This window comes from Diabrotica virgifera, chromosome 2 (assembly GCF_917563875.1).
Source record: "Diabrotica virgifera virgifera chromosome 2, PGI_DIABVI_V3a".
NCBI classification, from domain to species: domain Eukaryota; kingdom Metazoa; phylum Arthropoda; class Insecta; order Coleoptera; family Chrysomelidae; genus Diabrotica; species Diabrotica virgifera.
Genome location: NC_065444.1, coordinates 113,035,449 through 113,048,330, shown reverse-complemented (window position 1 = coordinate 113,048,330; position 12,882 = coordinate 113,035,449). Strand labels below are relative to the sequence as shown.

At 33.5% G+C, this 12,882-nt stretch overlaps 1 protein-coding gene across 2 annotated transcripts in view; it reads left to right on the top strand.

Annotated features, from left to right (window-relative positions):
• The first annotated feature begins 1,520 nt into the window (after positions 1-1,520).
• LOC126880181 (vacuolar protein sorting-associated protein 54) overlaps positions 1,521-12,882 on the top strand; it is a 130,624-nt gene continuing 119,262 nt past the window's right edge. For both annotated transcript variants that reach the window (XR_007696468.1, XM_050643954.1), the window contains exons 1-2: positions 1,521-2,010; positions 11,381-11,572. Coding sequence is in view for 1 of the 2 variants with exons in the window: in XM_050643954.1 (XP_050499911.1) it covers positions 1,633-2,010; positions 11,381-11,572 (570 nt within the window). In the remaining variant the exon portion in view is untranslated. The remainder of the gene's footprint in view (positions 2,011-11,380; positions 11,573-12,882) is intronic.

Sequence of the window (12,882 nt, the reverse complement as noted above, 5' to 3'; positions counted from 1 at the left end):
GAACAACAAGAATCCGAGAATATTGATATAAAGAGACGGGTAAGACAGGGTTGTGTTCTGTCGCCGCTACTGTTTAACCTATACAGTGAAGCCATATTTGAGGAAGCGATAGCGGAGCTAAGTGATGGAATCTCTATAAACGGAAGAATAGTAAATAACACATAACATTCGCTGATGACACCGTTATAATGGCAGACACCCTGGAATCGCTACAAGAATTGCTAAATAGAATTAACGATTGTTGCATTCGATACGGACTAAAAATAAACAAGAAAAAAACTAAATTTATGATCGTCTCAAAAACAGAACATGGAAATGAAAGGTTAATGATAGAGCAAACCCAAATTATCTGGGAACCTGGGTCGATGACAAAAATGACCAAAGCAAAGAAATTAAAGTCCGAATTGAAACTGCAAGGCAAGCATTTATAAAAATGAAGACACTCCTTACAAACAAAGACCTTCGGTTGCCTCTCAGATTGAGGGCTCTAAGATGCTACATATTTTCTATATTGCTATACGGAATGGAAGCTTGGGCATTGAATAGACAACACATAAGAAGAATAGAAGCGTTCGAAATGTGGTGTTACAGAAGAATATTGAAAATTCAGTGGGTTCAAAGGATTACCAATGTTAAAGTGCTACGACGTTTAAATAAGGAGTTAGAAATTATGAAGAGTATAAAAACTAGAAAACTGGAATATTTGGGTCACATTACCAGAGGAGAAAAATACGAGTTGCTGAGAATTATTATGCAAGGAAGGATCCAAGGAAGAAGAAGCATAGGAAGAAGACGCATCTCCTGGCTGAGGAACCATCTCCTTAGAGAATGGTTTAACTGTAGTTCATTACAACTGTTCAGAGCAGCAGCCAACAAAGTGACCATAGCCATTATGATATCCAACCTCCGATAGGAGAGGGAACTTTAAGAAGAAGAAGGGTTTTACGTCTCGGTGTTACTCATTCGATACTCCGACCTGTTGGTAAAGTGTTTTCTATTAAAAAAACATAATATACTTAGCTATAAATAAAGTAGTATTTACTAACAATCGTTATATTTGTTATTTGACAATTAATTATCTAAACCAATTATTTAAAAAATGTTGTCTTGTCTATTATACCTATATTTCTCAAGTATTAATTATAGATCTTGATTTTATTTTAAAACAAAATGAAACCTATGTATACGAAATACGAATCCTCTTAATGATTTGTAGGTGCTGACATCTATGCTTGATCCTTTCATTTAATAGTATTTACTAATGTATCTTCGTTGATTGAAATATTGATATGGGCTCCAATACCTCAATCAACAGTATCTTTAATAATCCTTACCTATATTAAAACTAATTTTTAAGTATTTTTAAATCTAATGTAAATCCAGATAATGTATTGTCGTAATTTTGGTCACTTTTAAATAAAATCTGTAGATAGAAGTTCTCTATTACAGTATCCTACTAAGACATCTGATAAACTGACATATATTGAAACTGACACTGACAGTGACAGATTTGACATGACAGTGATAGGGACTATACACGAACTGTCAACCGCGTCACCTCAAAGTTTCTAAATAATTTTTGCAATGTCTCGTATAGTGAAAAAGTTTAAAATTAGGTAGTGATACATACCAATGGTTTCAAAGATGAACGGTGAGGATGACCATTGGTCTCTTTACTCAGCTTCCCAACACCTGCCCGCTGTTTTAACAGATCCCAACAAGGGAAAACAAGCAAATTTTTTTACCAAGACTTGGGGAGATACTTTTGTGGAGAAGTCAGTTATAGAGAAGAGCCCGTTTTTACCAGAGATTACGTGGGCACATTTTGAAGGATACTTAAAAAAATATGGAAGACGGTATAAGAAACACAATGATAGTAAGAAGATAAAGTTTGAGAATAATCATACAAAAATCAAAACCCCTAGTCTGAACACTGAAGGCATTCCTGACATATATTTAAGGCAGCATCTGAATTTACATGATCCAAAAATATTTCAAGATGTTTTTCAGGTAACAGATCAAGTTTTAGAATTATTATTCCTGTTTTCAAATAGTTCAAGTGACTAGTTAAGTTCAATAGTCCAGTTTCAAAGTTGGCCTATAATATATACTATAAAGCTTGTAAATACAATATCACTGAATAAACATTGAATGTATTTAGATTCAAGTCAGTCATACATTGATTCTGTAAGTAGGTACTTCTTAAGAACATTGTGCTTTGTTTGATATAATTTATTTATCTTTTTGATTCATAGAAGAGTAAGTTTAAAAAAAGTCAGTTATCTGTTGTTTAATTAAATCATTACAAAATACTTTATCAGGTCTGCTCCAAAGGAATTAATGACAATAATTAATGAAATGAAGAAATGAGAAGTCCCAGATGTAACCAATAAATCTGAAACCTCTATTGGAACCACTTTCAATTTATAAGGCAAGGAGACGACGAATAAAGGAATCGAGAGGGACCCTACAATATGCAGTCACATTCTGTCTATTTGTTTAGGAAAAATTCCAATGAAAGTTGTTCTGCGTACTCAAGATATGAGTAAAATGAAAAATATAAGACAGCTTATGTTTCATTTTGATTCAGAGATGATCCATCATCCCCATACATAAGTTTTTGCCTTTCCAGGCCTCCTCAGTGGGGCTATATAGACACCTGTGAAACGAAACGAAACCAAACTGTCTATTTAAGCTGAATTATAAAAATAATTCGCATATCTGATGCTGTAGTGACATTTATTAAAGAAATGAGAAGTCCCAGATGTAAACAATAAATCTGAAACCTCTCGTGTAACCACGTAATGATCTACCTATAGTGTAACCATTGTGTGTAACTGATCTATAGTGATATCACGAAAACTCTTAATGCTTGATTTTCTTAACTCTATGGTGTTGTGGTGTATTTGGGGAGGGTGACTAGATACGCAAACATCTAACTGAGGTCTCAAAAGTGAACAGAACAATAATTTAGAGTGATACCAAATAATCTATACTCTGCTAGAAGAAGAGTTTGAATGGAACAGATGGTCACGTTTATTTGTCGCTTGAAAATACCGTAGTCATGTCAGGCCACATGCACCAACTCAGTAGGTGCACAAAATCCTATGCTAAAACGTTACAGGGCAGTATCCTTCTATAAGGTCTATATTCTTTGGTGATACTGTGAAAATTTTTAATACAGTATTTAATAAAGCCTAGTATTTTGAGTCTATTTGAGACTGCCATGATGTATGTAGTGAATCCTGTCAAAAATCTGGTAGATATACCTATCTCTTGTCCAATTTTCGTTTATTTTATGAATTTTATTAAAATCCCTCTACATGACTGTAATTTTTGTATTTTCTCACTAAATAATTTTGTTGGTGGTGCCAATAGACATTAATGCCTCAGCCTTAGAAGTTTCTACTTACTAAAAAAATATGCCCTTAGTTGTTGCCCTTAGGCAAATTATTGAACCAGCGTATTTTGTTTGCAAATATTCAAACAAGCCACTATAATCTACCATAAAGAATTTACTGAAAGATGTGCTGTCTATTGGTACCACACAGAAAACGCAAAGTAATTGTATATTTTCTATGTAATCAACTATTCATAATGGGAAATAAGCCACAATTTAACTAAAAAATGATTTTATTAACATTTCGACGCCCAAGTCGGATGTCGTCAAAATACAAAATATTACTAAATTAAACAAAAATGTTACTTAGTAAAAAATTCTTCTAATACCTAATTTATTTAATCTGACTCATTTATATCGGCAATTCAGACATATTATATATTTTAAAGTAGAAGACCTTAAAATGATATTGCCAATATTTATGAGTTGCGTTCCTGTGAAGACTTTACTGAAATGAGTCAGATTAAATAAATTATTAGAATAATTTTTTACTAAGCAACAACGTTTTTGTTTAATTTAGTAATATTTTGTATTTTGACAACAACATCTGATTTGGGAGTCGGAACGTTAATAAAATCATTTTTTTAGTTAAATTGTGGCTTATTTCACATTTAGAATAGTTGATTACAAAAATGCCACAAGGAAATAGCTTCAGAACAACATTTTCTATGTACATAATTTTTTATAAAAAAGGCTATCTTCTCTATTCTATTCACGTTGGTGTTGGAAATTAAGGTCTAATAATTAATTAGAATTGCTCAGGGATTTACTTTACATATTTTTATATTAGTTTAGCTATATAGTCTATATTACTAGCAATAGTCTTAAATTGTAATATTTTTTTGGTATTAGCATATCTATAAACTGTTTATCAGTTTGAGGTATTATTTAAAGTAATCATTAAAAACCATATTAACTTGAAATTATGTAAAATTTATGCTAAAGTATGACAAGATTTTTTTTGCTTAAAGAATATTATACTTTGAATGGTTTGGTAGATATATTTGGTACTCCTTTTCCTTTTTAATTATCCCTGATGATTTCATTTCTACAATTGATCAACATCATATTTCTGAAAAACCTTTTATCTCATGTTTTAGTTTAAATAAAGGATAGCTCAACTATAAATGTGTCATAGTAGATAATATTTCCAATAACAATAATAATGTAAAAATTTCATAAGACATCATACTAAGGTTATTAACTAAATATCTTTAATAATAAGCTTAAAGCTCATAGGTAGTATTTATTATTTATGAGTTAAACCTATAATATGTCCCATTGTTTTTTTTATTTTACAAAATTTATGGATAGCCATATTTTACAATTTGAATGTCTAATAATAACGATGATAGACATAGATAAAGTTGTTTCGGCAGATCTTTGCATCTTGAAATTATTCACAAATTAATAGTAAAACTATTACTAGGTCTCTTTTACTTACAGACACTAGTATCGCAAAATTAAGCCACTTGTCCATAGAAACCACAATAAGTTAAACAAGGATAAACTATACCGCATGTCTTTGATACTATGAATTTTGACATTTATCATTTTCAGTCACATTAGCACATTTGTTGTGTTTATAAACAGTTTTTCATGATATTTAAACTTGTCTTTTTTGTACATTTCATTGTAATTTTTATTTTCAAACATAATTGTTAGAACAACTAAATGCTGCTCCCTTATTTGATTACTTCAGATAATTATTGATGTTTAAGCTAATGAGACAAGTAATATTTTCTAACATACAAATTTTAATTATACTATATGAGTTCGGCTATAGTTCTATTGAACGGAAACTTATTTGTTTATTTTCGATATTACTTTTTCACTTTTTGCTTTTTTGTTAAAGTTAATTATTGCTGTTCTATATTTATCTTTATATTACCTAGTAATAGTCGGTATGATTTTCAAGCTGTTTAATGTTGATTCTATCAATCTCCTCAATAGTGAAAAAAGATCAAACACTTCAATAAAATACCTTTATAAAATACATCCACCGGGATAATAGCCATTTAATTACATTGACAGTATGTGTCAACATACTTTTCACTTAATGTTTTGACTTAACTTGTTTGCAAAAGAATCATTATGTTTGTGCAAACAACTGTATATGATTTTTAACACCTATACACTGTGAGCTCGTACGTAGAGGGGATATTTAAAAATTCGCGAGCGCCAGTAGTGACAAGTCTGTAAACGTTTACTGGAAATTTGACATAAATGTCAAAGTGATTAATTTAAAATTAAAAATAAAAACATTAATTATAAAAAATATTAGTTGGTCAAAGCTGCGTGGTACATATTTTTACCTTAAATATAGTTACGTTTTAAATACTGAATTTAAGTTTTTTTAATGTTCCGCAATATGTAGTTATAAATTAATCTATTAATCTTAGCGCCATCTACACGATAATTGTGAAAGTATCCGAAGTAAGAAATTAATATTTCATCAATAGAACGTCAAAATGATTAGCAAAATCTTTAAAAAATCGATTACAATTGAATTACTTTTTTGCGTAATAAATTTAAAAATTACCGGTGAAAGTTGCATTACTAATCCGCTAGGAGCGACACCAGCGAAGCTCAGAGCGTATACATAAACAAATATAGAGATGATATGGCATTGCCTTTATTTAAATTAAAAAACACCGCAATTATGCAGGGTCCTTAAATCCAACCATATTCATTCCAAAATTTTATGTCTATATTTATTGATCATAATAAACTTTACTGTTCTACCAATAAAAGACTGCAATCTGTAATTTGCCTAATGAATCTTCTTCTTCTTAGCCTTCTATCATCCATGTTTGGACATAGGCCTCTCCCAACTCCTTCCATCGGTCTCTATCCTGAGCAACATATTTCCAATTCGTTCCGGCTACTCTTTTAATACCATCAACCCATCTCATCTGTGGTCTCCCTCTTGGTTGTTTACTGTTCTAAGGTCTCCAATGTTGTATTGTTGCTTTCCAATGTAGTTTTCTTTGTCTAGCAGTGTGGCCTGCGAAGCTCCATTTAAGTTTGGCAGTTTTTGTTGTTATACCCTTGACTTTTTTTATTGATATTACCCAGCCGAGTGAATAGGAATGAATAATAAATCAATATGTCTCAAGTGCTAACACCTTGGGTGAGTTACAAAACAAAAGGAACTCATATTACACTAACGGTTGGCTGGGTCGACTCTGTCATAACGCACCATGGCAAAGGTTCACTACGGGACATACAGTGCGCTGGAATAAGTGTTACCCCCCTTATTAACTTATTTATTTTTAGCACATAAGCAAAACTCTCGTACAGGTCGATTTTTAAAATAATCATAGTATATTATAGCATCAATGTTTCGAACTTTACGTGATCCCTCTTCAGGTGACAGGCATAACTTTGATTTTTTTAAATAGGAAAGTATATCATGTAACACCTCATTTAAAAGCTTTTGAAATACTGAATACAAAAATGTCTAATACTTTAATCTTGTTTGAGAGAGTAGGCGCAAAATTTCGGTCGAATTCCTTCTAAATGCAATCATTTTTTTCGAATCCTGAAAAAACTAATAAATATTTTTGAAAAATTTAAACGCAGAATGAAATATTACAGTATTCTCGATGGTCGAATGTCCGTGAGAACTCCTATAATGTTTATTTTAATAAGTCACAGGGGTGAAAAAAAGAGAAAATTTAGTCTGATTTTTAATTTCAAATATATCATTCAAAAGAAACATTTTGTTTATTCTAAGGGACTGTCAGCCCTCGGTAATAATCTAATCTTTCATTCTGCGTTCAAATTTTTCAAAAATACTTATTAGTTTTCTCAGGATTTGAAAAAATGAATGCGTTTAAAAAGAGTTCAACCGAAATTTTGCGCCTACGCTCTCAAAAAGGATTAAAGTGTTATACATTTTTGTAATCAGTATTTCAAAAGCTATTAAATGAGGTGTCACATAATGTACTTTCCCCTTTAAAAAAATCAAAGTTATGCCTCTCACCTGAAGAGGGATTGCGTAAAGTTCGAAAGATTGATGCTATAATATACTATGATTATTTTAAAAATTGACCTGTCCGAGCGTTTTGCTTATGTGCTAAAAATAAATAAGTTAATAAGGGGGGTAACACTTATTCCAGCGCACTGTATATGTAATGCACTCAATGCAAGTTTATAAATATTTCTAAATGCAGCCAAGGTGTTAACAGGGATGTTAGGAAAGCAATTCATACATCATCCTTAGCAGCATTAACTAGCTTAAAAATAAAGCAGACATTACACAAGCTCTCTTACTCCCTCTATGTTATAAGGTTTTAAGATTCAGAAGTTTATCTGACTTCAATATTTTAATAACACTTGTATTAAGGTCAAATTTAAATGCAGCAAGTCTTAAAAAATATATCAGTTAAGCCTTAAATATCAAGAAAATTATTACCGTTCTAACTTTTCATAATCTTTATATTTCATTTTTACTATTCGTAAAAATTGAATCTAATGTATTTATTCCCTACCATAACCAGTGAATCGTGAAAACAATTCACAAATGAATATGTAAAATAGCACAATAAGAAAAATGCTCGTTAAGCTGAATTTACAAACTTAGGTGTCCTTTAGAACTACATACAAAAAAATAATTCACACTTCCTAAATCTTAAATGACTTTCTAATACATAACTAACAAATGTATTAACCCCTTAACATAATCTTAATATCTTAACATAATAAATCTTAAATGACTTTCTAATACATAACTAACAAATGTATTAACCCCTTAACCCCATACAACAGCTGTTGAGAGGGTGCAAAAGAAATTCTTAAAATTTCTTAGTTTTAAAGTTGACGGCGTTTACCCTGCTAGGGGTTGAAATTATTTTAATTTATTAGAAAAGTTTAACTTTGTTTCTCTAGAAAAACGTAGAAATCAGGCATCAGTATTGTTTCTACATAAGTTATTAAACGGTGGGATAGACTGTGCAGTGTTACTAAATCAATTAGATTTTTTTGTTCCGAGGCCTGCATCAAGACAAAATCAGACGTTTCTGTGCAAAAGAGCTCAAACAAATCTAATGTTAAAAGCGCCGATTAATATGATGTGTGCTAATGCAAACAAACTTTCATCTTTTTGTGACATTTTGTCAGTTTTGTAGTGTCTCGGAATTGAAAAACAAATGCAATACTTATTTGTAATTTCTAATAAGTTACCACATATAAGCATATAAATTTTCTGTTTTATTATCTCTGTAATATTTACCTATATTTTATTCTTTTTCTTTTTGTTTTATTATTCTACTTTAAGTTGCGCAACCTTAGATTTTAAGTTCTATTATTTGTATTAAGCATGCAGTGCTGTTATAACTTCTTATTCTTTGTATTCCTCTGTAAATGGGAAACTGTTGGGGAATAAAGGCTATTAACCTGTGGGAGTTTTATGTCAGTTCTTCTATCAGGCGCGGCCCCCTGCGAATGGGGGATGCTTTCTGGGTATTCGTAGCGCCAATACCCAGAGAGTAGCAGGAATACTTGCCGTGGAACAAAAACTGACACCTGGCAGTAGGTATAAAATGCACACCCATGAGAATGGACACTAATAGTTTATGTTTAGGGCCGCTGCCTGGGGATCGCCAGGGCACGTCTGGAGCCGACGCTGGACGTGACAGCATGCGGGACGTCGGTGGCAGGGTGTTGAGGAGGCGGGCCCCTGTCACACAAACAGCTACAGCCCAACAACAACAACAACAACCACAAGCGAGCCAAACAACAGCAAGAGCTCCACTCGCTGAAGGTGCTGCGCCGGAACATCAGCCGGCGCTCACTCAAGCGGGACGACCGAGGCAGCGCATGAAATGGACTGTGTCCATTAACGAAAGCATTTTGCGCTTCTATTATAAGGTGACAAACCTCGGTCAAGAAACGATCGGCTACAGACAACAGCTGTATGCCGAATTTTGCAGGGAGTACCCAGATATTCAAGTATCGGAGCAAAGAGTATCAGATCAATACCGGGTAATCGTAAGAAACAACCTTATCCCAGAGACTAGACGCAATACGATCAAAAGCGAAGTCGAACGGGAGATTAATGACCAAGAGCTAGTTTTAGATCAAGTCCCCTAATGAAATCCTTGATGAGCAGATTCCTGAGATTCCCATACCAGAAACTCAACCTGACAATACACAGCAGGAAAACAACGAGTTGCGCGATAGTCTAGAGAACGAAATGGCTCGTGCCGTACAAGAGTTTAATGGAACAAATCCACTTAGCAGACCACCGCTACCACGAATAAACTCTTGTAAGAAACTAGGTGCCCTGTTACAAATTGTGAATACTGAAGTCCTACCCAATTATGTTGTAGAAGCCCACACATTGGAGTATCTGCATATGCTAATCTACTGTGCAGCTACAGCAATTGCCAATGTAATGGGCGTTAAGATCAGAACACGACGGGGGTACTAATAACGGAAGGACTGGTAACAGAATTGCACCCTGGGAAAAAAGACTTCTCGGAAAAATTGAATTACTGCGTAGGGATATTGGTCAAGTCACAGAATATATAAGAGGTGTTACAAGTAGAAAAGTCATTAAAAGAGCTGAAGAAATAATGCGGAGCACTGCAAGACACTCGAGATACGATCCAGAAAATAACACAGCCCAACAGTGTCTGGATACATTAAAACAAAAACTCTCCGTCTATTCAGGACGATTAAGAAGGTATAAAGTTAGTAACAACCGAAAATGTGACAATGCACTTTTTGAGAACTCTGAGAAGGCGTTCTACCGAAAACTCAATTCCACCGTAGAAAGTGTCGACAAGTCTTACCCAAGCCAAGAAGAAATTCATGAGTTTTGGGGAAATCAACTTTCCACACCAGCTGCTTTTAACAACAATGCTGGCTGGATAGAAGATACGACGCGCAACTGTCACCACTACGTCACTGCTAACTACGAACCATTCACGACTGAAGAAGTCTCAAATGTCATCAAAGAGCTTCATAACTGGAAATCTCCTGGACCAGACGGAGTTCAGAACTTCTGGCTTAAAAAGTTTTGGAGTATTCATGAGTGCTTATCAACATTAATTAATCATGTTATTTCTAATCCGCAGGAATTACCATCATTTCTAACTCAGGGAACTACTTATTTAATACCCAAGGATCAAAATAACACCCAAGATCCATCCAAGTACCGCCCAATTACTTGTCTTCCAACTTTGTATAAATTGGTCACATCCTGTGTAACCCGGCGTATCTACCAACACTGTGCTCTAAACAATATCATAGAGCCTCAACAGAAAGGATGCGCTAAGGGTTCCATGGGTTGCAAAGAACAGCTTATCATCGACTCAGTCATTTCTAACCAGGCATTCACTAAAAAAAGGAACCTTTTTACTGCATTTATTGACTATAAAAAGGCCTTTGATTCAGTACCGCATGAATGGCTAATAGATATATTGAAAATATACAAAGTAGATGATAACATAGTGACCTTTTTAAGGCATATAATGAGAGATTGGAAGACTAAAATTCACCTCCAAATACCTGGTGAAAACAATATCGAAACCGAAAATATCGCAATCAACCGGGGCCTATTTCAAGGAGACTCGTTGAGTCCATTGTGGTTCTGTTTAGCTTTGAACCCCCTTTCCCAGCTATTAAACTCCACTGACTCAGGTTTTAGCATTAAAAGCAATAATACTGTGGTAGCGAAGCTCAATCATCTGTTGTATATGGATGATTTGAAATTAATGGCTTCCACTCGAGAACACCTAGAAGAGATGCTAAAACCTGTAGAAACATTTTCTAATGATATTAGTATGCAGTTAGATTTTAAGTTCTATTATAACTTCTTATTCTTTGTATTCCTCTGTAAATGGGAAACTGTTGGGGAATAAAGGCTATTATTATTATTATTATTATTATTATAACATAAATATCCATTATAAGAGTATCTTGTCATCATTTACTTGGAACATTTTGTACAAGAATTAGTGTATGTTTTAGACAAAGAAAACTGAACATGAACTTCAAGATGAGCTCAGCCATCATTTAGATATAGTAGAGGAACAAATTGCCCAGCAAGTATCCCAAAAATCTGGTGCATTCTTCCATGCTATGACATCCCATGATAGTATTATGGAGCAAATGGGCATTGCTCTTGGGGAAGTAAAAAGCCTGCGATCTAAAGTACAAAGGGTTAGTAATACTTTATGCATTATATTTAATCCATTTTAAAAAATTTTGTTTTACCAATAAATACAAATTTCAATATGACAAATCAACACCTTCCTAATAGTTTTTAAAAAAATTTTTCTACAACCGTGTTAAAAATGCAATTTTTAGCACTCCATACGAGCGTTAAAAATGCCACTTTAAGGCACTAGTGCTTTATAATTTTTATCGCACTGCAGTTCGTATTGACCGTATAGGCAATTTTGATGTAATGTCAAAAAAATATAAAAATGCAGTCAAGTTCAAGTAAAAGTTTTTGTAGATATTGTCCTGTAATTACGTTTGTAGAAAAAATATTGTATGATATGCGTGTTAAAAAGTACATTTTTAAGCCACTCATGTGAATTGCAGAACTCGCTTCGCTCATTCTGCAAACTTTCACATGCGTGCCTTAAACGGGTACTTTTAACACTTATATCATAAATAACTATTATTCATAATTTACAACTAATCAGTTTCATAGTAGATTTGCATAGGTTTGTTTTTACTGCTGTTTATTCTAAAGCCCTGGTTTCCGCGAAAGCGGCACCGGCAAATTCCGACCTTAATAATGCAATGGATGACGTCAGATTGCGGTAGAAAAATCAGGGTTCTTTATTGCGGCAATGAAATGTGTAAACTCAGAAGGTGTAGTCAGTACCATTTTGCATTGAAAATAAGCGACCATGGACGATCTCGATGTTGCTCTTTTACTAGTGCTAGATTGCGAGGAATCAGATAAAGAGATTCATAGAAGAAGTGAATCTGATCTTTTTAAAAATAGAAATGTAGAGGTTGAATACCAAAATATTGATTTGTCGCCATCTACATACATACTAACGAAAATATGCCCAGAGAATATTTTCGTTTGACGCCAGTCTTATTTGATTACTTAGTCTTAGGATAACATAGGCGTAATTAGGATATATAAAAGACGATCTTTGTTCAATACTAACAAACCGTGTTCTAAATCCATTGACTCCTGAGCAGAAATTATGCCTGTTTTTAAGGTATGTATTTCCATTACTATTGATTACATCAAACACTTCACCACCGCAATAAACCGTTGACTGAATGTTGGAAACCACTGCTATCGTTGTGCGTGGTACAGTTTTCCATGGCGCCATTCGCCGCAATATTGCGGTGGCAATTTGCCGGTACGGCTTTCGAGGAAACCAGAGCTTAAGAGCTAGTTTCCAAATACCCCAGGAAAGCAGCACCCAAATATAACCAACAGTCTACAAAAAAACTTCTAGAGAAGACATGTTCTCAGTTAGGTATGACTTACACTTTCT